At 51.1% G+C, this 26,817-nt stretch overlaps 1 pseudogene and 5 gene segments (V, D, J or C); all 6 read left to right on the top strand.

Moving 5' to 3' along the window:
• LOC117020014 (immunoglobulin heavy variable 2-5-like) overlaps positions 1–3,497 on the top strand; it is a 4,863-nt pseudogene extending 1,366 nt beyond the window's left edge.
• Positions 3,498–4,849: 1,352 nt separating this feature from the next.
• Positions 4,850–5,422, top strand: LOC117020033 (immunoglobulin heavy variable 3-23-like; the record flags this gene model as incomplete). The annotated part of the segment is given in 2 exon segments: positions 4,850–4,980; positions 5,082–5,422. Coding segments are annotated over 2 exon segments (387 nt in total), but the record flags the coding sequence as incomplete, so codon positions are not given.
• A 4,993-nt stretch (positions 5,423–10,415) lies between these two features.
• Positions 10,416–10,888, top strand: LOC117020013 (immunoglobulin heavy variable 4-38-2-like). The segment is given in 2 exon segments: positions 10,416–10,461; positions 10,545–10,888. Coding segments are annotated over 2 exon segments (390 nt in total).
• A 5,817-nt stretch (positions 10,889–16,705) lies between these two features.
• On the top strand, positions 16,706–17,343 carry LOC117020012 (immunoglobulin heavy variable 2-5-like). The segment is given in 2 exon segments: positions 16,706–16,843; positions 16,931–17,343. Coding segments are annotated over 2 exon segments (459 nt in total).
• A 1,598-nt stretch (positions 17,344–18,941) lies between these two features.
• Positions 18,942–23,796, top strand: LOC117020011 (Ig heavy chain V region M167-like). The segment is given in 5 exon segments: positions 18,942–19,046; positions 19,685–19,786; positions 19,868–20,180; positions 23,130–23,199; positions 23,731–23,796. Coding segments are annotated over 5 exon segments (656 nt in total).
• Positions 23,797–24,770: 974 nt separating this feature from the next.
• On the top strand, positions 24,771–25,299 carry LOC117020034 (immunoglobulin heavy variable 1-46-like). The segment is given in 2 exon segments: positions 24,771–24,869; positions 24,953–25,299. Coding segments are annotated over 2 exon segments (378 nt in total).
• The last annotated feature ends 1,518 nt before the right edge of the window (positions 25,300–26,817 follow it).

The raw sequence follows: 26,817 nt of genomic DNA, 5'->3' as shown, positions 1-26,817 counted from the left end.
TCTGCAAGGAAGAACCAGGGAAAGCCTTTCCTGAAAGGACCTGTCCTGTGTCATTGTCCTTGCAGAGGGCACATCTGGAGCCTCCGTGTTCTCTGAATGAGGGAGGGTAGTTCAGGCGTCACCTGGGATCACTTGGTGGGAAGCAGATTCTGGGATTGGCCTGTAGTGTCTCCCTAGGGAGTTCTCTCAGTTTCCCTTAATTCTGAAAAACTGACCTGTGCTTGTGGGAAAGTGATTATAGGAGTGAGTGGAGACTTTTTACTTCCCACCTGTGATCAAGCACCACACACATGACATCTGGGAGGACCATCATGACATGTGGTGACAACGTCATGGGTGACAGGTGTGTCAGGTCAAGCACAGTCTACGTCAGCTCACCGTCCCCTCAGCCTCTCCTGCAGGGGTGAGTTCCTGAAGAGGCTCCTCCCCTCAGACCCCAGCCTGCGGGTGTCCCTGTCCCTGGGGAGTCCTGGGGGTCCTCACACCACAGGGAGCAGCGTGGGGAGACCCTGGATGATGTGAGAACCACGTCCAGCCTGTTACTGTCCCAGGACAAGTGAATCTAATTCCACACACGCGGGGCTCAGATCCACTCACGTGATTCCCTCACAGTCTGGGGCTCAGAGCACGTGGGCAGTTTCACTGGACGATATCAAGGTGTTGGCAGCACCAGACACACCCCGGAGGGTCTGGGGGAGGCTGTGCTCTGACAATGTGTGTGTTGAAATCCTGACCCCCAGGAAGGGTTGTGTTAGCAGGTGGGGATTTGGGAGGGGCTATGTCATCAGAGCGCAGCCCTCAGGAAGGGGAGCAGAGCCCCAGGAAGCTTACTTGTCCCTCCCACCCTGTGAGGACACAGCAGGAAGCCACCGGATGTGACCCAGGCAGAGGGTCCTCACCAGTTGTCATCATGTGGGGCCTGGGTGTTGGATTGCCACCCGCAGAGCTGTGGGAATAAATGATTGTTGTTTATAATGTACCCAGAATATGGAACAGAATCCCGGATGGAATAGAATGATAAAGACTGTTTATTTTTATTTTCCAGCTTCTAGAGGAGCTTTCCTTGATCCCATGTCCTCTTCCTCCAATGTCACACCAGGAGGAGGTCACCTTCCATCAGAGATCACATTGCTTTCTTCTCCTGGATCTAATCTCCCTCTGCCTCCCTCTGCTATGAACACTGTGGTTGAATTATGAGTCACTCAGAAAACACAGGAAAAACTTTTCCTCCCATAATGCCTAAATAAACCAAGGATGACAAAGCCCCTTTTCCCATAAAACACCCCCAGGGTCCAAGCATGACTCAGACCATCTCAGAGCTCCCTCAGCCCTCCATGTATTCACACGCATCCCACAGGCCAATCACAGTTAGAACCTCCCACCATCCCCCAAAAGCTTACTCATTAAAGCATGAAATCCAGTCTGAAATGTCTGAGTACCATCATCTCAAAAGTCCCAAATACAATCTCTGAATCAGTTATGGGTCACAATTTGGGTGGATCTCTCCTGGGGTAAAATCCTCTCTGTCTGACACTAGAAGACAAGTTGTCTCTTAAAATACAACAGCAGGGCAGGCAAAGGATAAGAGTTACGGACGCTTGCATTCCAAAGAGATGAAATGGAGGGGTCAGGTAATGATAAATTCTGTGCACAGGAGGGTGTATAGCACTTGTGCTCCAAGGGTCCCACACTGATGCTGGATAAAGGGGAAGGGACACAGTCTGTCCGCAGGGGCTTTGGGACAAAGGCGCTCGCGCACCACCAGGGGGCGCTCGGGACGCACTCAATTCACGTCCTGGGAGGAGTGGGCTGAGGGCTGCTCTCCTGTCAGGGTTTGGTCTCCAGGCTCCTCAATCCTCCTCCTGACGTTCACGCAGCGGAAAGTGTTTTCTAAACGTTCTGGAAACACAGAAGTGTCCTCTCCCCCACCTTTTTTTTCTATTAGAACTTTACTGACTATATTCCACAGGCTGCACTACACATCCACGTGACTAAATTTCCAATTACAGCTGACGTCCAATAATGTTTTATATTAGTGTCATGTGTGCAGCGTAGTGGTTAGACATTTATATAATTTATGACGGGAACTCCTAATATGCGACTACCCGTCTGACACTGTACAGTCTTCACAATGCTGTTGACTGTATTCCCCGCACTGTACTTTCCTATTTAGAATACGCTGGTTGTCACGCCGCAGTCTAGCCGACTGTCCCCTCGTACCGTTCCCTAAGGAAAGAAGAGTCTGTGAGACTGCTTTCTTGGGACTTTGCTTCATCTTTATGTTTACACCTCATGTCTCTCTGTTCGGTCCCCAAAAGATGGTTTGCAGCCGGGATGGGTCAGATTTCTCACCTGAGGGACAACCTAAGACAGGCGGAACCGTGTGCGGACCCCAATGAGCTATGATGGAAAATAAGGGAAGGAGTATTGCCTCCCTTCCCCTGCCAAAAGGAAGCCGTTGCTGACACTGGCTTTCTCTCTCACCTGATTGTGAGAGAGGATTAGGAGAGCAGTAATATCCGCTCTCCCTGTTTAGCTCAATAACAACGTTTTATCATGAGAGGCTTGTCCCCAGGAGGGAACATACCTTAAATAAGTCATCATAGGACTTTCTGCTCCGGCTGTTTGCAGACAGGGGTAATTGGATTAAATCACCTTTGTGATCTGATGGATGAGTTTCACAGACCGTAGATGAGATCATTTTTACTCCCTTGTATAATCAATAAAAGCCACCAGTTGGCCTGATTCTGCACTCCAGTCTCACGACTCTGAGACCCTGGGCCCTCTGAGATTCAACTGCATCAAGTCTGTTTCTTTCTTTCTCAAAACTTAACCTAATGCCGCCCCTTTTCGTTCCCTCACTGCCCGTGTTGCGCTGGACGTGACATACGCTGTCATCACGGTAATGAGCACAGTTCCCAAGGGCCAGGCACTGCGACGTCTTCCTCTCCTATAATCATGTAATAGCCATGAGTTTGGGACGGCAGTGACTTCTGTGTCATAGATAAATAACCAACCTTCAATAACAGCATTCCTCCTGATGGCGGGTGTTCCTAACTGACGTCACCAATTATTCTATTGTATTAACTTGTTGACGCTCTTTCCTGACTGTCCAGGCAGAGACTCCTTGGAAATGACCCTTGTGGTTACTGAGAACCCTCAGCCTCTCCATCAGCTCCATGACTCTCTCTCTAACTTCTCAGAATCTCCAAGTCCCAGGGATAGAAAAGCATCCTCTCAACTCTTCCGTCTTCTTGGTCTCCTTGAAGGTCGGGAAGCCAGAGGTGCCCAGGGGTGAGGGCACCACCATCACGTGCACACCGAGTGCACTCTTACAGGATGTGCAGCCCGGGGCCCCTTTCCCAGGGCACATGTGTCCCCAGACCCCAGGACCATCTCCCAGGAAGAAGAGCACACCCACCCCTCACTGCTGTCCAGCTGCCCGTATGGCTCAGCACGTGCAGCTCAGGAAGGCAAACACTGAGGTCTGGGACTGACGGTGATGGGAGGTGAGGGCAGGTGTCCTCTTCCTCAGTCTCCTGGTGGAGACCCAGTGGGCTGTTTGCACAGGGCAGGGACGTGGTGTGGGGATGCTGCAGGCTGGTGAGGACACACCATGCTGTTGTCAGAACTGACATCGACTTTGAAATACTGTTAGGAATCTAACTTATAATATTGACAGAACTGGGAATTCTGGTGGATTGTCAGTCAGTAGGTGTCCGAGGATAAATAGGGGTTATTTTATTTTTCTGCTTTGAAGAACATGCATGTCGACATTTCACTACATACAATGTGGCTGACAACATACACTTACATCTTCCCCCTGCTATGTCCACACACCACTAGATTTAGTATCATTCACTCAATTATATATTGATTTGGCACTTGTCCACATGTCATCAAAACTGAGCAGTTCCAAATGTACCCTTGTGGGTTCACTAAGACTTAAACGTCTTCGTTCCCCACTGGGAAGTCACAGCCCCACACTACTGATAGGGTCCCTTGTCCCTGCCATGGTGGCTCTTTCCCTGCCTGCTAGTCTCCTGCACAAGAAGCCCACCTGAGCTGGGCATCACCACAAGTCCCTCAGGTGGGACACTGGGAATGACCCAGCGAGAGGACAATGGGTGGGGCTGTCTTACTCGTGCTCCTGGCTTCCAGGTCCAATAAAATATCTATAGATTCAGGTAAGACCTGCATGATGCTAAACTCTGCCATTTACTATGGTCAAATATTCATCATTAAAGCCAGTACAAGTAAATAAATGGACAATTGCTAAGGAAAGACTTATAGACAACAGACAATAACATGCAAAATGTCACACTTATGAAAATACATCTGCATGAACTCAGATTCTCTACATTCTTAGGTAAATACTACCATGCAGAAAATCACACATACTCTCATTACAGGAAAGAGGTTCTGGAACCTCACCTGGCACGTCCATCCCTGCCCTGGAGTGGGATGACGGAGCAGTAGGGTCCATGGGAAGGGTACTGGGGCTCCCTCTCAGCTGATATGTGCCCTTGGACACATCACACGGCTCCTCAGGCTGCCGTGTGTAGCTTTACCTCTGCAACATGCAGGTGGGATTGATACCTCGGTCACTTGCTCTGGGTGCTCACACACAAATGAAATGAGGTCATGGGTGCTGAGCACTCACTCCAGCACCATCCCGTGTAAGAAATCATGTTTTCCTGAACTCTCACGTGACCAACAACCAACCAGGACACTCACGCCTGCATGAGGCCCTGCCCTTGTCTAGGTGTCCAAGCCCGGAGCTCCCTATATGGAAGGAGGACATGCAAATAGGGGCCCCTGTGCTGATGAAAACCAGCCCAGCCCTGACCCTGCAGCTGTGGGACTGGAGCCCCAGCCCCGGGATCCCCAGGTGTCCCCATTCCGTGATCAGGACTGAGCACAGACGACACACCATGGAATTTGGGCTCAGCTGGGTTTTCCTTGTGGCTGTTTTAAGAGGTAAATTATGGAGAACAGGAGACTCTGAATATGTGAGAGAATATGAGTGCGAGAAACAGTGGATGTGTGACAGTTTCTGACCAGGATGTCTCTGTTTGCAGGTGTCCAGTGTGAGGTGCAGCTGGTGGAGTCTGGGGGAGGCTTGGTGCAGCCTGGGGGGTCTCTGCGCCTCTCCTGTGCAGCCTCAGGTTTCACCTTCAGTAGCTATTGCATGGACTGGGTCCGCCAGGCTCCAGGAAAGGGACTAGAGTGGGTCTCATACATTAGTAGCAGTGGTGGTAGCACATACTACGCCGACTCCGTGAAGGGCCGATTCACCATCTCCAGAGACAACGCCAAGAACACGCTGTATCTGCAAATGACCAGCCTGAGAGCTGACGACACGGCCGTGTATTACTGTGCGAAGGACACAGTGAGGGGAAGTCAGTGTGAGCCCAGACACAAACCTCCCTGCAGGGGACAGGGGGGCTGGGCTGCAGGAGGCGCTGGGGACACCAGGGGGCGCTCAGGACACACCCAGCACAGGGACCAGCCCCAGGAGCAGGTGGGACCTGGGTGGGGAAGGGGCTTCCTGTTGAGAACAGAGATTTCCTCTGAAATTTCTCAGCTGCCCCAGGGACAAGTCGTGAATCATCTTTCTGACTCTCATGTTGCGGATTCTCAGCAGCCAACAAAGTGGAAGCAGTGTTTACAATGACATGTCACCAGTCACTGGGGCCTTTCCTTCACCAAATTCCTGTGTGTCCTGGTTGCCACAGAGAGACCATCCTGAGGGCTGCCGTCTCCCCTGTGGTTGGGAAACATTTCCCCCACAGAGAGACCCCAGCTCTGTGCAGGCCTCTGTGGGCTAAGCTCACGCTCTCTGCCCCCCACATGCCCACGGTGTCCCCACAGGGGCCCATACTTCACACAGGCTCACATGGCCCCATGGGGTCAGTCCCCCAGGACCTCTGCCATCCACGGTCTCCGTCTTCCCTACAGCTCTTTACCTTTAGTGTCTGGTTCCTCATTTCGTGAAATCAATGTTGAAACCCTCCCCAACATCACCTTCTGTCACCTCCTGTCCTAATTCTCACTCACTCTGTCCTAGACCCTAAGCTCCATGGGGCTGGAGCTCTGCTCACACCCCCAGCTCTCCCCACAGTGCCCTTCACAGCAGGGAGGTCCAGTAAATACATGGGCATTCACGTGTCCCCATGTCATCTAATTCATCTAACATGTCTGTCCTTTGTGGACACCCAGGGCGGGTTACACTGACTAGGGTTTTCAGGTGGCCCTGCTGAGCCCACATGTCATGGAAACATGTGACTCATGGTGACACAGGCACTATTGCGGGACAGGCCTGTGTCAGGTGGGGGAACAGCTGGCTGCTGACCACGAGGCACCACTAACAATTCAGAAGCTTTATGACACAGGACATTCTTACAGAGCCCCCTGTACAGACCACGGTGGTGGACACTTCATGAGTCGCAATGTTGAGACAGGTCAGGGAACATACGTGTAGGGGGTGTGCTGGTCTCTTGTCACGTCTCAGTGACCAGCCCATATGTATAGTCAGATATTTGTGAGCTAAGTTATGGGAAAGACATGAAGTAGGACAGACAGAACCCACAATGGAAGTTTGTTTAGGAGAAATTTTAAAATACAGCAGAGACATATGAGCTGAGTGTACGTAAGAAGCTGGATAAAGAATGGAAAATAATTGAGTATTACTCTCAGTGAAAATATATAAAATATTGTTTTCTGACTTGTCTTAACATTTACACAGTTTTTCTTAAAGTATCCATTTGGTTGTACCCATATAGAAGTAATCACCAAACAATTGCACTTTTGAGTCAAGCAGATACAAAACTGTAGCGGACCAGCCGTTACGAGTCGAACAGTTCCTGACAAGGGGAGTGGGAATGAAAAAGAGACACTTACACAAATGATGATGCGGCCGGTCTTCAGTGATCCTGAAGCACCGTCTTTATTCACTACCACCGTTTATATACCCTTTGAGTATGTGCAGTTTATCAATCACAAGTGTGCATTACCTCACAGAAAGTAAATTTTTAACTTCTACCCAGAAACTTACAAAATCACTAAAGAACTCCTCAAAAGCTATTATCCCATGACAGAATCTATCCATTATCCTGATAGCCATCAGTGATCTGTGTCCAAGAAACTGGCCGTTCCCACCGCATACCTCAGCAGTGTGCAAGCACCCTCCAGGTGCAGGCAAGACAATGCCTCAGGAGCAGAAACAAGTTAATGATAAACTGAGCCAGTTCTTAAAGTTCCAAAGCATCAAGAAATCATGGCTCCCCACACAACACATTTCTGCAATTAAAAGAGTTGTAAGTGATGAAAGGTGTTCTCACCCTGGGTCTTCATGTCCTATTCTCTTTGCAGAGAAAACACTGAACTTAAATGTCAGTCTTTCATCCCAAAGTCTTTGATAGAAGGAAAGGAATCCTGACAACGCGCCTGCGTCCTGCAGCCCGTGTGGCTCAGCGTGACCACCGGGGGACAGGTCACTTCCACGATCCTGCACCAGGTCACCTGGTGGCATAAGCCCAACTTGGTATCAATAAGAAGAGGAGACACTTCCTGTTGCAGAATGAAGCTAAAGTCTGGGAGTCATGTTAAAGCCATTCAACTGAAGAGAAGTGAGAAACAGCATTTGTGCATCACTGAGAGTGTATGCTGTGCTCTCAGTGTCACTGAATTCTTAACCTTTAACAAGGGTCCCTCACACTGATTTGCACGGGGCCCTGACATGGCACAGGTGGTCTGCTGGTGACTTTAGCTTTACACCCACGTAAAGGTCTTTGCTGTAAGGACTCACCACACTCAGGAAGACATCCATTCAGAGGGGTTTGATGCAGGTGGCTGTGATCAGAAGGGCTGAGATTTCCCATGTAGGGAACCCCATATGTTTGCATTTCTGTCTGAGTTTCCTCGTTGGAAAGACTAAGGAGCATTTGAGCTTCTCACAGAAGTGGCCCCTCGTCGCTATGAGGGACATTTCTGTGTCCACTCCTCATAGGGACGGCCCAGCATCCCTAATCCAAGGAGAACAGGATTAATTCACTGTATGGTGTAGACCGTTCCACCTGTTAGATCTGTTTTTATAGAAGCTAGCCTTCTGTCATCCACCCCATTGTGTCCTGGATAAATACGGGCTCATCTACTTTATCAAATAGAAAGGAATCATGGGGGAGGGTAGAGAGCTCACACACTAGACCCCGAGTGTATCGGAGCCCCCGCCCAGCACACAGTGTAGAGCCTACAGCCCCACCCACACGCCCACATGAAGCCTGAGCCCGAGCTGACAAGCAGAGGGGAGCTGAACCCCGAGTCTGGAGAGGAACTTGGGTGCTGGAACCTGGGGTGCTCAGGGGTCTGAATAGGAGATTCCTGGGGGTACGACTCTGTTTCCCAGGCCTGTCTCCGTGGTTCACGGTAGAGGATAGAGGACCCATGGTTTTCCTGCATAAAATGGGGACAGAACAGGGCAAGGAGCAGCTGCTGGGAATGCAGAAAGGCACCTCCTGCATCGTGTGTGTTCATGCACTTTATCACCTTATCTACTTATCATGTTTCCACGTCTTTACAGACCTTTCCTGCTGGGGAGAGACAGCCCCTCGTGGACACCCAGTCCTCAGGGGCAGCACAGGCCCAGGCTGGAGCAGGCCTTTCACACACAAACTCACCCACCCAGAGCACCGCCTCTCTCTGGCCCGCACACCAGGACACACTTCTCTGCCTTCATCATCCCAGGCCCAGGAGCCCGGCACAGGGACACGCCCCTCATGTCTGAGCCCACTGACATTACTCAACCTGGTCCATCCAAAGCTGATCACCTGCCGGCCCCTCCTTTCCCAGGGAAAGGCCAGTGAGACCAGGTCCTCAGCTGCCCCTCGCTCCCTGTCTCCTGCCTGCTGACCACCCTGGTCCTTCCATGTGGTCTCACGTGGTCCCGAGCTTCCTGTTTGTAGGACCTGTGAGTGTGATAAACTCTGTTTTCCCCTGATCCCCTCCTGTGTGTCCTCTGGTGGCCGTGCCTGACTGACATCTCATGGAAGAATGCAGACAATTGGTACTAAAGCAGGAAGGTCTAGTATTGAGGGGGGTCTTAGAGACGCCCCATAACTGCTTGTCTTCACGATTGGCTGTCTCAGTTGGACTCTGACATCTGGGAAAACTCAGTGTCACATGGGGTTTCCTGAGAGTGTCTCTGTGCTACTCTCTGTGGCCTCATTTGGAATCAGTCATCACCTCCTGTGTTAAACTGTGGGCAGAGGTAGGAGTCTCTCTCAGGGGTGGGGTTTTGTGGGTTCTGAGCACCTGTCCAGCAGCCTCTGGAGCTGAGCCCAGACACTGGGAACCTCCCTGAGCAGAGAAGAGAGAGAACAGGCTCAGCCCTGTCCTGGGACGGCTTCATTGACCTCTAACCTATGTCACAAAGGGCCAGTGGTCAGCACACCCCAGCCCTGGGCATCAGAATAGACAGTGGGGAACGAGGAGGCTGCAGGCCATATGCACATGTCCCTGAGTCATCAGTGACCCCACAGCCGACGCCACCTGTCCCTGACGTCCATCAGAAAGGGATGGGGGGCCCCCAGTCCTCAGACCAGGATGTGGGCTCCCCGGGACCTACAGATGATTGACATGGAGACAAAGATCTGCCTGCAGCCCTTCTCAGGATGCTCCGGAATCCAACCCTGCCCAGTGTTCTGTTATTTTAGTTACTACTGAAGAGTTTCTGAAAGTGGGAAGAGACTTGTGAAGTGGCTGCAATAATCAAGACTGTGTGTCATTGGTGGAGGGAGAGACACACGTCAATGGAGCAGAATGGGTGGGACCCTGGATAAGACAAGGGTTTCCTGATATGACACAGACAGTACAGCCCTTAGAAAAGCAACAGGAAACAGGACATTGGGAAGGACTGGCTTTAATTTTGGGATTATGTTTACACCAAGGTTGACTAAAGTATTATAAATCGATTATGTCTATAAATGTTTGCTCACTGCGTATATTTAGTCTGTTGACTGTCAGAGTGTGTCTGCGCAGAATGCTAATCACTTTAACAATTATTACAAATATCCTTAAGTTTTAAAAACTATTGATCTACTCAACTAGTCCAGCATTTAGTTTTATACTCAGAGAAGTTGGGCTTGTCTTTGACCTTTTTCAGTGTATCTTATAGACCATGGGCTCTTTCATCCCAGACTCAGAGGCCGTATGAATTCAAGAGAGAGACCCTACTGGGCCCATAAGGACCAGGGGAGCCTCACTCAGTCCCTCCCCACTTATAGGAACAGGCTGCCCCACATGCAAATTTCTCCCCAGACTCCAGGGTAAAACCCTCCTTGGGCTGTGAGCTCCCAGCTCTCTCCTCACACAGGGCTGAGGTCTCTGGGGAAGGCAGAGCTGTGGTCTAGAAGAATATGGCACTGCTGGGTCTTCTCCTGTGCCTGGTGACAGCCCCCCAAGGTGAGGGTCCCAGGTGTCAGACATGGGTCTGTGGGATGGATGTGACTGCAGGTGAGTGACAGACTGATTCTCCTTGTCCCCAGGTGTCCTGTCCCAGGTGCAGCTGCAGGAGTTGGGCCCAGGACTGGTGCAACCCTCGCAGACCCTGTCCTTCACCTGCGCTGTCTCTGGATTCTCCATCACCAGTGGTTACTGCTGGCACAGGATCCGACAGCCCCCGGGGAAGGGACTGGAGTGGATCGGGCGCATATGCTATAATGGGAACACATACTACAGCCCGTCCCTCAAGAGCCGCTCCTCCATCTCCAGAGACACGTCCAAGAACCAGTTCTCCCTGCAGCTGAGCTCTGTGACCACCGAGGACACGGCCGTGTATTACTGTGCGAGGGACACAGTGAGGGGAAGTCAGTGTGAGCCCAGACACTAACCGCCTTGCAGGGAACAGGGACGCTGAGCTACAGAGGATGGTTGGGACACCAGGTCACGCTCAAGAGGGACAGGGAACAGCTGTGCATCTGGGTTGGGAATGGGTTCTTTTTTTGGAGCAGGGATTTCCTCTCAGAGCTCTCAGCTGCCCCCAGGGACAACACTTGCTTCTTCTTTGTGGCTGTTTTCTCATCCTCTCACTGCAGACAAGTGAAGAAGGGACATTGCCTGTTTGCAGATGATATATCAGTCACTGGGGACCACTCCTTCACCAATGTCCTGTGTGTCATTTTTTTCTTGGTAAAGTGACCACCTGGAGGATTCTCGTCTTCCCTGTGGTCGGGAAACACGTTCTACAAAGACAGACCCGGCACAGTCCAGGTCCCGTGTGCCGAGCTCAGGCTCTCTGCCCCCCACACGACCACGGTGTCCCCACATGGCCTCTCCTTCCCACCGGCACACGTGGTTCCACGGGGGATCAACAGCCCAAGACACCCACCCAGGGTCTCTGTCCTCCCTACAACACATTACCCTGTTGATCACCATTTACTCAGCTGGATGTAGAAACCCACCCAAACATCTTGTCTCCACTGTCACAATGCCTCTTTCAGGCCAATTTCCTTCTGTTTCCCTCTGAGAAGCACACTTGGGATGACAGTTAGGTCCCAGCTGCATAATGCAGGGTGATCTGCCACGTCAGCACCCTTAGTCAGGTCTGCGAAGTCCTGTCGTATTAGAGAACACTCACAGGTCCCAGCGATAAGATTCTCCATATTCCTGAGGGTCCCTGTTCAGCTCATCACACCCCCGCTGGAGATCAGGTCCTCAACGGCCACTCAGGAACCTGGAGAAGGTTATGTTTCCTGTGGTGCTGGGAGTTGTGTGAGAGAGTGTGTGTGTGTATGTGCACATGTAAATTTGTGTGCACATGTGTGACAGTGTGTCTGTGTGCAAGTTCACTTGCTTGCAAGTGTGTGAACGTGTGAGTGTATGTGTATACATGTTAATTAGTTTGCACGTGTCTAAGTGTGAGTGTGTGGGCACGCGTAAAGTTTTTGCACTTGTTATGGATGTGTGTGCTCTTGTTAACGTCTTTGCATGTGTGTTTGTGAGGCTGTGCGCATGTATGTTTTGAGTCTCTGTTCTGTAAGCCCCCAGGGCTCAGGGAACAAGGACTTTCTCACTTGTAAATGATAACCGGGCTCCTGGAAGTGAAAACCTGTTACCCATGTCTGTTGGGTGAGTGTCAGCCTGAGGAGAAGAGAGAGTCAGGGACACAGCATCTTTGGGGATCTTCTTCTCCTTGATGAAAACTCACCTCTGTGAGTGTCTCAGACTTTGATATAAAAAGGCTTCAGGGTGAGGGTCCCCCAATCACAGTGTCCATCTTGTCCCCAGGTGTCCTGTCCCAGGAGAGCTGCATGGGTCAGACACAGGACTGGTGAAGGCCCAGGAGGGGGGCTGCAATGGACGGGATACATGGGAAGCAGAGGTTGTGCACGCCCCAAACTTTCCTACAGAGCACAATCGTGACTCCAGAGACAAGTCCAAAGACCAGCTCTCCCTGCAGCTGAGCTGCGTGACCACTGGCGGCACGAGGGCACGGCTGTGTATCCCTGCTTCATACACAGGGACGGAGGCAGTACGGGTGCAGACACCAAAGTCCCACTTCAGGGAGCAAGGGTGAGGTCGGGGTGCAGGGGGCGCTCAGGACCACAGGTCACACAGGGGCCCATGTGGGGAGCAGGTGAAGAGGGAGGCTGAGAACACGTTTCCTGAATTAGCCTGGCATTTCTTCTCCTTGCACTGAAAGTATTTTCTAGCACACCTTCCTTCCTACTCTCGTATCTGTGTGGGCAACTGTTAGTCTATCTGTGTGAGTGTGTCTATTAAAGATTGTGTGTGTGACATGTGTGCATTTCATCATGTGTAAGTTTGGTGTTTCAGTGTGTGGATGTAACTGGTTGTGCTCTCCCTAGTACGTGCTGTTTTATGTGTCAGTGTGTGTGCTGTGTGCATTAGTGCATGTGTAACCTACATGTTTCTGACTGTTATACTCTTTGTACTGGCGTAACTCTCATGGAAAGGCAAGACGTTCATGTGTCTTCATAGCATGTTCTAATTTTTCTACAAAATGGCTCAGATAATGAAAAATATGCCTGATAACAATGTGTTCTAAGTGTGTGTGATTTTCCTCGGTGTCTTTTTAGCTTTTCACTGAGGGTCTCAACACCACAGGTCTATTGCTGACTGATGTGGCTCTGGGACCAGTTCCACATGTGTCTCACAGGTGGACACAGAGCTCCACACCCTCTCCCTGTCCAGGTTCCAGGGACGGCAGCCGGGCGCTGTGTCTGCTGACAGGACTGGTCAAGCTCTCGGCTGGTGGAACTCACCCTGTCATCTCTGGGAACACACGGCTTCCCAAGGAGAGCTGTCAGCTCAGTGCTCCGAACAGAGGGATCCCCCACATCTATCCTCCAGAGGAGCCAGTGCCCTGCAGGAAGCAGTGGCAGCACCACAGTGGGGACATGTGCCAGGGAGCGCTGGGATGTGTATCACCGAATTTCTCCCAGATTTCCTCCTGGATCTGTGGCTTTCAAGCTTTGCTGCAGTGAGATTTTATCAGAAGCATGCTGGAATCCCAGCGGCAGCCCGTGGGGACCACCGCACTCCCTGGGGCTGAATGTTCCACAAGCACCATCCATAATCGTGATGGTCAGAGGGTGTGGATTTCTATCAAAGCTCTTCTAGAAAGTAACAGATAAGCGCTTGTAAACTTTAAATAAAATGTCAGGATGAATTCTTCAATAGACAAGAAAATGTGGCACAGGGTGGGTGTGTTTGAGTGTGTATGTGTGTGTGAGTGCATCTGTGGAGTGTGTGTACTGAGCAAGTAGCAGAACAATTATTATAAATAAAATTGTGTCTTCATACCCTGTAAAATGATTGCCACATAAGTTTTGTTAATATCTATCATCTCATATAGTTACCAAAAAAGTGAGAAAATAGACAACAAAAGAACAAGGAGGGAAAGTGTGCTTTCCGTGTGCTGAGTACTTTGAGGGTCGACTCCCTCACCGACGTCCAACACAGCACACAGCAGTGTTCACTGCAGCCAGCGAGTTGTCCACTACATCCCGGCGCTCATTTCTCCTGTAACTGGAAGTTTGTACCTTTTCATCATCATCACGCACTTCTCCCACTGCCCAGCCCCCACCCACGGTCACTACACATACGATCCCTTTTTGTATGATTCTCTTTAGATTCCACACATAAGTTAGGTCATACAGTGTTTGCCTTTCTCTGTGTGACTTACATAGTTTACCGTTATGCCCTAGAGGTCCATTTACGTTCCTGCAAATAGTAGCATTTCCTTCTTTTTATGGCTGAATAGTATTCCATTACACATACTTTATTCACTCACTTGTTGATGGACACTTAGGTTGTTTCCATGTCTCGGCTATGGTACATAAAGCTTCAGTAAACATGGGAGCACAGATAACTCTGCGACATGGTGACTTTGTTTCATTTAGATAAATACCCAGAGGTGGGATTGCTGGATAGTTTTATTTTTAGTATTTTGAGGAACCTGCATACTGTTTTCTGCAGTAGCTGCACCCATTTATTTACCAACAATAGGACATGAGAGTTCCCTTTCCTGCACCTCTGTGCCACCATTTATTATCTCTTTTTTGTTCTTGTTAATACAGATTTGTTACTTTTTTATGATTATGCTATTTTTTTTTCTGGGTTTCAGTTTTAGAGGTTCTTTTACAATCTAGATATTATCACACTATCAGATATATAATTTGCAATTATTTTCTAGGATTCAATAAGTTCCTTTTCATGATGTCCATTGTGCCTTTCTAATGCACATACAATTTCGAGTTTCATCTATTCTGATTTGTCTATTGTTGTGCTTGTAGCCTGTGTTTTCCTATCATATTGAATAAACTATTGCCAAATCCATTGTCATGAAGCTTTCCTTTGTGTGTTCTCTAGGGATTTTATGCTTTTACGTCTTATATTCGGGTCCTTAAACCATTTTGAGTAATTTTTGTATATGGCATATGATGGGGTTCCATCACATTCTTTTGCAGGAGGATGTCCACTGATCCCAGCACCATTTCTTGATGACACTGCTCTTTTTCCATCAGGAGATCAATCAATGCACGAAAATAAAATGACAAAATTCAGCATGGTTTTTTATTTTAATATCATGCAACACACTGGGAATAGAAGGAAACTGTGACATATAATACAGGCCCTGTATGAAGTGCACACATAACTTCATGCTCCACAGTGAAAAAATAAAAGCTTCCCTCAAAGACGTGGAGAAAGACAAAGATGCCACACTCTCCACTTCTATCCATCACAAAGGTGCAGGTCAGACCCAAAGAAATTTCACCAAAAAATTAAATAAAGGCTCCAAATTGGAAAGGAAGACGTACAATTAGCATTGTGACACAGGACATGATGTCATATGTGGAATACATTTTACCCCATGAATTAAATGGAGTTTCCCTCAGCAGAAGAGTTTAATGTGTGTGTGGATTTGCTTTACATTGTATATGAGTTTGCTGCATTCACTGGACACAGCAGTAATTTAATGCAGATCTGAGTGAACAGTTTGTGCTTGGGTCTGTCCCTGTGTGTGTGAGTCCATTCATGTGTGTGTGTGTGTGTGTGTGAGGGCCAAATTGCAGGGTAATAATATTTTCATCTCTATCTATCATCATTCCAACTTTTGATATCAAATAGTTTTATTTGAGAAGCTGATTAAATTGCTTTAATGAAAGCAATTTATTCCCAGCAACTCCTTCTTTCTCATAAATTGAATGTGTAACCAAATGTAGGCCCCTATGCTCTTCCCAGGATTCTGAAACGTGGATTGACCCGAGGATATAGGGAACTCAGTTGTCACCCGGTCATTCTGTGAGAGGCAGTGACATAAGTCCAGGGCTTATCAGGTGTGACCCTGACTGACACTCAGCCCTTTGCAGGCTTCCTCCAGGCTCTTCCTGACGCTGAGCGCACTGTGCCTGTGCAGTATTCTAATCGCACTGTCACTCAGGCACGTTTCGTGCTCTTGGCCCCGAAACCTGAGGCAATAGACCCCACACAAACCACACGTGTTTAATCACGACAGAACTGTGGGTTCAGAGCAACATTACAGGACAGGGAGTGACCACAGTTATGGAAAATCATGGAGCTCAGAACGGCCAGCACGGAGAAGCATACAGAGCACTGGATGCCCTAGAATGTCGGGGTCACGGGGGAGAAGAGGGGAGGCCGACGTGAGGTCACTGAGCCCACAGAGGTGACTGTGCCCCCTGACGAGGTCCATGTCGGGACCACCCTGTGGGATGCACACGCAGTGGGAACACGCCCATGAGCTGCACTTGTTCACACAGTAAGTGTGAGTGACGTGTCCACTGACCCTCCGTCTCCTAACCACAGGGAAGCTCGGACACGACAGCGGGCTCAGCCTCCTGCTCTGCCCAGGCTCACACCTCAGCCCTGGAGGCAGGAGGAGCACCGTTCGGCCAGTTCTCCACTCCCACTCCTCTAGGACAGGACCCCCAGGGCGAGGGTCCCTGGAGGGGCGTCCACGCAGAGGACACTGTCCGTGGGAAGAGAGGTGTCACAGCCCAGACTCCATCCACCCACTGGGCACTTCTGAGGACTTGTCTCCTGACACCCAGTCCTGAGTCGGGTCCCCATGGAGAGCAGACGTGGAGCCCACACCCAGGGCTTGCTTCTCCTACAGCACAGACTCGCTCCCCTACTGCACAGACCTGAGTCACCCATAGGGGTCAGCACCATGTGACACCATGCAAATCTCCCCATCCCCCTCCGTGGATTGAAAAGCCGAGCCCTGGCCTGGGGCAGTGACTGTGCCCCACCATGGACACGCTCTGCTCCACTCTCCTGTTGCTGACCGTCCCTTCCTGTCAGTGCTCCGGTCAGGGCCTCAGGGATGGAGGGACTCCAGTTCTCATCCAGAAGTAGCTTCACCTTTCTCGTGCTTTCTCCACAGGGGTTCTGTCCCAGGTCACCCTGCAGGAGTCGGGTCCTGGGCTGGTGAGACCCACCCAGACCCTTATGCTGACCTGCTCCTTCTCGGGGTTCTCACTGAGCACTAGTGGTATGGGTGTGGGCTGGGTCCGTCAGCCCCCCGGGAAGGTCCTGGAGTGGTTCGCAGACATTTGGTGGGATGATGATAAGTATTACAGCCCATCTCTGAAGAGCCGGCTCTCGATCTCCAAGGACACTTCCAGAAACCAGGTGGTCCTAACAATGACCAGCATGGACCCTGCAGACACAGCCACGTATTTCTGGGCACGGAGACTGCATGGGGGAAAGGAAGGGTCACAGGGAGGTGAGCTGACCACGGGAGAGCCCTTGAGGAGGTCACAGCCAGACCCAGGGGACCACCTCACAGGTGAATAATCCTAAGGATACATAATGTCACACATGCACGAGCAGCCTCACCTGAGTCAGCTGACAACGGTGCTGCCTCCCCTCCCACAGACATGGGTTCTCCAAGGGACGCCCACTGCAGGTGCTGTGAGTGGTGTGGGACAGAGCCCCAAAAAGCAGTTTCCAGGCTCTCGGCCTCACATAGAAAGGTGCTGGCTCAGGTAGTAAATGGCCATCAACTGTGATTGGATGGCCATCAGCTGTGGCTAGTTGGCCGTCAGCTGTAACCATTGAGCTATTGGCTTCTAATATAACTGCTGTGGCTACGCTAGCAGACAATGGGGGCTAGCAAGAAGATGGGGGCTGAGCCTGCAAGCGGCACAGTGAGGGGTGAGAATTGTGTTGCTCCTGGTTCCTGTGTCCCCAACCCAGCTGCCAGTGAGAGTATAGAGATATGACTCCCCTACTTATGGCTCCGTGGGTGTTCCTTTTTGCCTCACCATATCCTGCGTTCTTATGTGGGGAGCGGGAGCAGAGACCCCGCGTGACTTCCTGCACGACCAATGGTGCAGCGAGCAGGGTCTCCCGCAGGACAGTGGGCAATAGTGTGATTGGGCCTCGTATCTGACAATCTGTGGGACAAGATTGGTCCATCTCATGGGTCCTCTGCACAGGGCCCAAGGGCTGTGAGAAAAGCAGAGCCAGGGTGTAGGTTCTTCCCAAGTATGTGGGTGTGTCACATTTCCTGGGGTTTTATTTACAAGAGAAGTCACACACCCCAGGCCTAGAATCAGAGTGGGGGACGGCCCATTGTCATGCAGGGTGTCCTGCAGGGTCTCTGGTCCCTCTCCTTTGTCATGCAGTGTGGCCTGCCAGGCCTCTGGTCCTGCTCCCCACAGAAGAAGGCAGGATGTGGCCAGGCCAAAAAGGAACACCCACGGAGCCATAGGTAGGGGAGTCATACCACTATAGTCTCACTGGAGGCTGGATTCACATGACGTGCGACTTGCTGTCCACTTTCTGCCACCTGACCGACTCTCTCCTCGACTTCCCTCCCTAACGCAGCCGCGGCACTTATATTAGTGGCCAATGGCTCAAGGGCCACAGCTGATGGCCAACTAGCCACAGCTGACGGCCATCTACTACCCGAGCCAGAACCTTTCCCCGTGAGGCCGAGAGCCTGGAAACTGCTCTCTGGGGCTCTGCCCCCACACCCTGGTATTAAGCAAGGGGACTAGGACACTTTGTGGTCCATTCCTCCTAAATTCATTCCCTCTGTGTGCGTCTATTTTATTGACGAGCAGAGGTGAGTGGGCTGTATGACAATCAAGGAATTTCCAGATGTCACCTTCAAGGAGAGGAATCTTAAGGAGATAAGAGCCTCCCTCCCACCCCCCAAAGTTCCCGAGAGCTTCTGGACTCAGGACAGCGTCTGTGCGTCTCGCAACCGCAGGGAAGGGGCTCCCTGGGTGTTTTAAAAAACACTTTCTTAACATCTCCCTGCAGAGTCATTTGGGTTTAGTAATATCAATTCATTAATTCATGCATGATGTTAAAAACTTAGAGTGTCCCCGAGGGAGCATAGTGAGGTCAGGCACAGACATTTAACACTGGACTAGAGACGCTAGATGTCACGCCCTGTGAGCCCAGAGCGGACCCGCCCCTGCAGGGTGCAGACTGGGCAGCAGGGGGCGCCCAGGACCCACCAGCAGGGGCTGCAGCCCCAGGAGCAGGTGTTGAGGGGAAAGGATGGGGCCTCCTCTGAGGGCCTGGGGCTTCCGTCCTCTTTCTAGAAACCTCTAAAGCAAGATTTGGACAAAGACTGCTGAAGTGTCTGTAAATATCCTCTTCAATCGGGAGCATTTACCAAAGACAATGATCAGAAAAATCTAATTGAAATTGAATTTTCTAAGAATACGGTATGTCGCAATAAATCCTAACAATTGGCACCCCAATGAGTTTACCTAAAAAAAAAACAAAAAACCTGGATGAAAAGGATGAATCTTAGTTTGAAATTTTCAAAATTTGAAGACACACCCTGACCCCCGGATTGAGACATTCAGATCAAAGCCCAGAACAGGCTCAGGTGGTCTCCGTGTCATTCAAAGGGGGTTCTCAGTGAGGAGCACTTTCTGGGGGTTTGTTCCTCAGTGGGAGGGGCTCTGTCTGCACAGATTCAGGGACCTGGTAGGGGACACACATCCTCCAAAAGGATTAGGACTTGGACCCTCAGACCCCACTGAGCATGGTCCTGTGTCATTGAGCTTCTCTCACGTGGGCCAAGTCTTCAGCTATGAAACCCTCTGCTCATGAATATGCAAATGAGCCGAGGTGGGCGGGGTTAAATACGGACATGTCTGTGCCCTGAGAGCATCGCCCCACAGCCACACGCTCCCCTACAGACGTCCTGACAGCACAGCCCTCACCATGGACTGGAGATGGACAGTCCTCTTCCTGGTGGCAGTGGCGACAGGTAAGGGGCTCCCCAGTCCCTGGCTGGTGAGGGGACCTGGGCCAGTCACGGGGATCCACCCACTCCTGTCTCCTCCCACAGGTGTCCACTCTGCAGCCTGGGGCTGAGGTGAGGAAGCCTGGGCCTCCGTGAAGGTGTCCTGCAAGTCTTCCGGATACACCTTCACCAGTTACTATATGTACTGGGTGCGACAGGCCCCAGGACAAGGGCTTGAGTGGATGGGAGCAATATACCCTGGAGATAGTGACACAAGCTACGCACAGAAGTTCCAGGGCAGAGTCACCATCACCGCAGACACGTCCACCAGCACAGCCTACATGGAGCTGAGCAGTCTGAGACCTGAGGACACGGCCGTGTATTACTGTGCGAGGGACACAGTGAGACGACCCACATCCTGAGAGTGTCAGAAACCCTGAGGAGAGGGCAGCTGTGCGGGGCTGAGGAGACGACAGCGGCAGCTGGGCACAGCCTCTTTTTGACTTAGGGTTATGGATATAGAGACAAAGGGACTGGTTTTGTTAATTATTGATGGAATATTTTCAGTTCTGTGTGACAGACCAACTCCCAACTGGAGAAAAAATATTAAACTTTCTGTAGTGTTTTCTAATTTTCAAGGTATAAATGTGACCATGATGGTGGCTTGAAACATGACATCCCTGAACTCAGTCCTCAAAAGATGCCAGAATCTTCTCCTTAGAGCAGGAGCAGGCGGCTCCCTCTCTGTGGTCAGAGAAGATCAACTGCATCACAGTCTAAGGGTTACGGCAGGAAGCAGAATGGAGGACAGAGAACACAGAAGCCCTGAGATATGTCCCTGCCCCAAAATAGTCATGAGAACACAGGCATCCACAGTCGTGTGTGGACGTGTAGGACCTGCACGTTGGTGTCTCTGGAAACTGTCCCAAAACTCTACAACTCAGGTTTGAAACGCAGACTTGTCCTCTTACTGTTCTTGAAAGAGCTAAACTGGGTCTAAATCACAGCTTCCCCAGGACGGTGCGTCTCCCAGAGGCTGCAGGGTCTCGTTCCATCTTCAGAGCTGCATCCCTTGCATTTGGGGCTCATGGCAGGTCCCTACACGTCCCATCCAGCAGCATGTGGCCTTCTTCCCTGGAGCAGAATCTCCCCCAACCTTGTTGTTCCAAGGACGTGTGTGGGCATCAGTGTCCATACAAGAGGTCCAGTCAGTCTCCATTTCAAGTATTCCAATGTATCACATTTTCAAAATGTCTTCTATTTCTGGGTTCAAGACCTTGATACCTTAGGAGCCCACCCTTGGAGCAAGGACAGCCTCTTACACAGGGGAGATTAATTTCCTTCATTTGAGGACAAAATGTAGGGTCCCCGTGCCCTTCTTGCTCTGGCTGCTTTTCAAGTAACTCATTCTAAATAGTTGTACCCCATTGTGGGATATCCTGGGGAACCTGCCCAGGGCCCCAACAGTTACCTTCTCTAAACGTCCCTGAAAGTGTCATGTAGTGATGGCTGGACTGGAGGCTGTAGAGAGAGTGAACAGGTGGGAAGCTGAGCTCTAAGACATCTGCAAAGGAGAGAAGGAGACAGAACGAGGATGACAAACAGGAAAGGACACTTTGCAGCTCTTTCCGCAAACCCATCAGACCTGTCCCCATCCTTGGGGACAGGCCAGTCCAATGACAACTCTGCATCATTGATCTGATGGAAAGTGTGAACGATCCTTTTACCAGATTGAGTGAGATTCCGTGTGTCCCGTTCTCTTTACAGAAAAGCAGCATTTTCATCAGTGACGACACAGGCTCCTCCTCCTGGGGGGGTCAGTGTACCTGAGGCACCACAGAGACGTAGGGGTTCAGCTCCTGCAGTTTGCACAGTGGTGGGGAGCTCTCGTTCCATTGCCCTGGACAGACTTAAGGTCACTTCTTCCAATTCATAGTCTCCAAAGTGTGGGAATCAGACCCTCAGCGTTGAAAAGAACTGGGACTTGGGATACACAGGTGGATGTCCTGCCATTCTCACCTGGCGGGTGTAAGGGGCACAACTTATGAACACAGGGCCCTAAATGTGTAATGTGGCTGCTTTCAGGGTGGCGTGTGGAGGGACAGAAAGAGCCATATACCCGAGTCCACGTCGTCCTGACAGTTTTGATGGGGTCCCTTTAATACTTTAATCACACACACAAAATAAAGGACCTGGGCTCACAGACAGGGTCACTGTGGAATCTGTAGTTCTCAGGATCTGAAGTATTTCCTGAGTCACATCAGTGTCTCCAGCCTCCACGTGCTGTGTCAGTGTGTGAGAGCAGTACGGGTGTGAAATAGCTGCAGTAGACAGCCTGGCGTCAGCCTGTGGCAGCTGTAAGGTTGGGTGTTGCTGTCTGGCTGAGACAGTCCACACGTTTGGTGCAGACACACACACACACACACACACACACACACACACACACACACACACACAGTACGTGGTATCGGGCAGCTGACTCGGGAGCAGCTTCGATAACCGAGTCGCATGGGGGAGATGGATGAGCCACCAAACACCTGGTGAGCCGGCAGGAACCTGGGCCGAGAAGGTGGTGCTACAGTCACTTAGTCTCCTTGGGAGGTTTGGACGTGCCACCTGTGGGCTCAGACCACAGAGTTTTATTGCAGTGCTGTCCTGATTTGTCACCAGGAACGCCCAGTGTCATATCAGCTTCCAGTGCTCAGGGACGTTTCTCTCCTGTGTCCCGTCTGGGTAAGTACAGTCCCTGAGCTTGTGTAGAACACCCTGGGCCTGAGTGACTCAGCAGCAGAAGAGGTTGAGTGATGTCTGTGTTGTCATGGACACCACACCCTGTCTGTCACACGTGTCGGTCCCCAGTACACCAGGTGTTCACATCAGCAGGAACAAAGCTGGTGCTTTTGCACTATTGAGGTGTCGACATAACCAGCCATCACATTGGTTAGTTAATGTCACCAGCGTTTGGTGAACTGGCATAAGAGGGTGTTTAGTGTCTGCACAACCTGTTGAAAAAGAGAGAGTTAATTAGTGCAGGACACAGGTTGAAAAGGAGTCATAGTGGAAACACAGAGAGAGAAGGTGGATAGAAAGAGAGCAGCACTCCCCAGGCAGCTTTAGAGTAAATAATAAGTGCAGGAAGTGTTAACTTATAAGAGAACGGTTGCCTACATTTTCACAGAGTGTACATGACGGTTATTTTAAGGAAGAAGTAAATGCCAAATCTCCTGACCTGTGACCTGGGGAAAGCTGTCACATCATGGTGCCATCTGCTCTGGGGCCTGGCCAGTGGCCCTGGCAGTGCCAGGTTTCAGGTCACCTGCAGGGACAGCCTCCAGTGGTCTTGGGGTGATGCCCTGGGTCTGTTTAGAGTGGGCTGCATGGATGCAGGAGGCCTTCCCTGTTCCGTGGACGGCAGTGCCGGTGGTCAGCAGCCCCTCGTAGGTCCTTCCCAGGGAGCTGACCCTGTGTTTTCTTCTAAAGCCCTGATGGACACCTGGTCCCAGGTACAAATGGACAGCAAGGACTGTCAGTCAGGGGAGGTCACACCTCTTACCTGCTGGCGACATGCCTCACGCACAGTAGGTACCTGTGCACTTAGCACTTCATGGCATCCGATCGTTCATTAAGCTCCTATAATGCTCACTCTATCCAGGAATGGAAGGTTGACAGGTGCCAGCAGACCCCGGTTCCCTGAAGACTATTTCAAGAGTGATCAATCCAGGTCCCCTCGGTTTGAGTCATGTTTGCTTTTCTTGTATTTGTCAAAGGGGTCACACACCAAGGCCGAGTGTCAGTGCATGGCCGAGTTTCACTGCCCATGTGAAACCTACAGAAAAGAAAGACAAATTTGGAGTTCCTTAGCACAAAAATCAGTGTGTATTTGTGCGTGTGTGTGTGTGTGTGTGTGTGTGTCCTACTGCCGACCAGATGTGGAGTGGGCCTTCAGCTCCGTGAGTCTCCACCTGCAGATACAGTCAGACGTGACCTTCAACCAGAAGAAGCTAAAGGAGATGAGAGGCCCCCAAAGCCCCTGAGAGGTTGTGGGCTCAGGGGAGTGTTGAGTGTGTCAGTGCATCTGGCAGCCCCAGGGAAAGGTCTCCTTGGGAGTTTTATAAAACCTTTGTTTCAGGTCTCCCTGCGGTGTCATTGGGGTTTGGTGAGGCCAATTCACTGTTTCCAGAAATGATGGCAAAGCTTATGGTGTCCCTGAGGGAGCATTGTGAGGTCAGGGCACAGACATTTAACACAGGACTAGAGACGCTACAAGTCACGCCCTGCGATCCCGGAGAGAACCTCCCCTGCAGGGCACAGGCTGGGCAGCAGGGGGCGCTCAGGACCCACCCAGCAGGGGCTGCAGCCCCAGGAGCAGGTGGGAAGAGGAAAGGAAGGGGAGTCCTCTGAGGGCCTGGGTCCTCCTTCCTCTTTCTAGAAACCTCTAAAGCAAGATTTGGGCAAAGACTGCTGAAGTGTCTGTAAATATCCTATTCTATCGGGAGAATTTACCTAAGACAATGAGCAGTAAAATCCAATTGAAAATGGGGTTTCTCGGACTACAGTATGTCTTAATAAAAACTAACAATTGTCACCCCAATAAACTTTAGTTTAAAAAAAACCACCTGGATGAGAAAAATGAATTTACTAATTTGAAATTTTTTAAATTGGCACACACACTGACCCCCGGATTGAGACTTTCAGAACAAAGCCCAGAACAGGCTCAGGTGGTCTCCGTGTCATTCAAAGGGGGTTCTCAGTGACGATCGTATCCTGGGGGTTGTGTCCTCAGTGGGAGGAGCTCTGTCTGCACAGATTGAGGGACCTGGCAAGGGACACACATCCTATAACAAGGATTAGGACTTGGACCCTCAGATGCCCACTGAACATGGTCCTGTGTCATCAAGCTTCTCTCACGTGGGTCAACTGTTCAGCTATGAAACCCTCTGCTCATGAATATGCAAATGAGCTGAGGTGGGCGGGGTTAAATACGGACACGTCTGTGCCCTGAGAGCATCGCCCCACAGCCACACGCTCCCCTACAGACGTCCTGACAGCACAGCCCTCACCATGGACTGGAGATGGACAGTCCTCTTCCTGGTGGCAGTGGCGACAGGTAAGGGGCTCCCCAGTCCCTGGCTGATGAGGGGACCTGGGCCAGTCACGGGGGTTCCACCCACTCCTGTCTCCTCCGCACAGGTGTCCACTCCGAGGTCCAGCTGGTGCAGCCTGGGGCTGAGGTGAGGAAGCCTGGCGCCTCCGTGAAGGTGTCCTGCAAGGCTTCCGGATACACCTTCACCAGCTACAATATGCACTGGGTGCGACAGGCCCCAGGACAAGGGCTTGAATGGATGGGAGGGATCAACCCTAGTAGTGGTGGCACAAGCTACGCACAGAAGTTCCAGGGCAGAGTCACCATCACCGCAGACAAATCCACCAGCACAGCCTACATGGAGCTGAGCAGTCTGAGACCTGAGGACACGGCCGTGTATTACTGTGCGAGGGACACAGTGAGACGACCCACATCCTGAGAGTGTCAGAAACCCTGAGGAGAGGGCAGCTGTGCGGGGCTGAGGAGACGACAGGGACGATGAGTCTCCTGACTTCCTCACACAGAGTCAGGACCTGAGACGAGCAGTGAGGCTCTCAGGGGCCCCTCAGTCATTCAGGGAAAGGTTTCCAGGGTCCAAACATCTGCAAGGAAGAACCAGGGAAAGCCTTTCCTGAAAGGACTCTATCATGTCTCAAATTCCCTGAAAAGGACAGGTATGGAACGTCCTTCTTCTCTGAATGAGGGAGGTTAATTCAGACACCACGTAGGATCACGTGGTGGGAGGTCGATTATGAAATTGGACTCTAGAGTTTCCTAGGAAGTTCTCTCAGTTTCCCTTATTTCTGAAAAACAGAACTGTGCTTGGGAAAAGTGAGTATAAAATGAAGCGCGAATTTCTACTTCCCACCTGTGGGCAAGCACCACACACATGACATATGGGAGGACCATCATGACACGTGGTGACAACGTCATGGGTGACAGGTGTGCCAGGTGAAGCACAGTCTACGTCAGTCAGCTCACTGTCCCCTGAGCCCCTCCTGCAGGGGTGAGTTCCTGAAGAGGCTCCTCCCCTCAGACCCCAGCCTGCGGGTGTCCCTGTCCCTGGGGAGTCCTGGGGGTCCTCACACCACAGGGAGCAGCGTGGGGAGACCCTGGATGATGTGACTCTCACGTCCAGCCTGTTACTTTCCCAGGACAAGTGAATCTAATTACCACACACGCGGGGCTCAGATCCACTCACGTGATTCCCTCACAGTCTGGGGCTCGGAACACGTGGGCAGTTTCACTGGTTGGTATCAAGGTGTTGGCAGGACCACACACACCCCGGAGGGTCTGGGGGAGGGCTGTGCTCTGACATTGTGTGTGTTGAAATCCTAACCCCCAGGGAGGGTTGTGTTAGCAGGTGGGGATTTGGGAGGGGCTATGTCATCAGAGCGCAGCCCTCAGGAAGGGGAGCAGAGCCCCTCTAATGAGCCCCAGGCAGCTTACTTGTCCCTCCCACCCTGTGAGGACACAGCAGGAAGCCACCTGATGTGACCCAGGCAGAGGGTCCTCACCAGTGGTGACCATGTGGGACCTGGGTGTTGGATTGCCACCTGCAGAGCTGTGGGAATAAATGTATGTTGTTTATAATGTACCCAGAATATGGAACAGAATCCCGGATGGAATAGAATGGTAAAGACTGTTTATTTTTATTTTCCAGCTTCTAGAGGTGCTTTCCTTGATCCCATGTCCTCTTCCTCCAACGTCACACCAGGAGGAGGTCACCTTCCATCAGAAGTCACATTGCTTTCTTCTCCTGGAGTCTAATCTCCCTCTGCCTCCCTCTGCTATGAACACTGTGGTTGAATTAGGAGTCACTCAGAAAACAGAGAGAAACCTTTTCCTCCCCTGATGCCTAAATAAACCAAGAATGACAAAGCCCCTTTTCCCATAAAGCACTCCCAGGGTCCAAGCATGACTCAGACCATCTCAGAGCTCCCTCAGCCCTCCATGTATTCACACGCATCCC

This window comes from Rhinolophus ferrumequinum, unplaced genomic scaffold (assembly GCF_004115265.2).
Source record: "Rhinolophus ferrumequinum isolate MPI-CBG mRhiFer1 unplaced genomic scaffold, mRhiFer1_v1.p scaffold_56_arrow_ctg1, whole genome shotgun sequence".
Taxonomy (NCBI): Eukaryota; Metazoa; Chordata; class Mammalia; order Chiroptera; family Rhinolophidae; genus Rhinolophus; species Rhinolophus ferrumequinum.
Note: the sequence above shows the minus strand (reverse complement) of the source record. Positions and strands in the feature narration are given on the sequence as shown.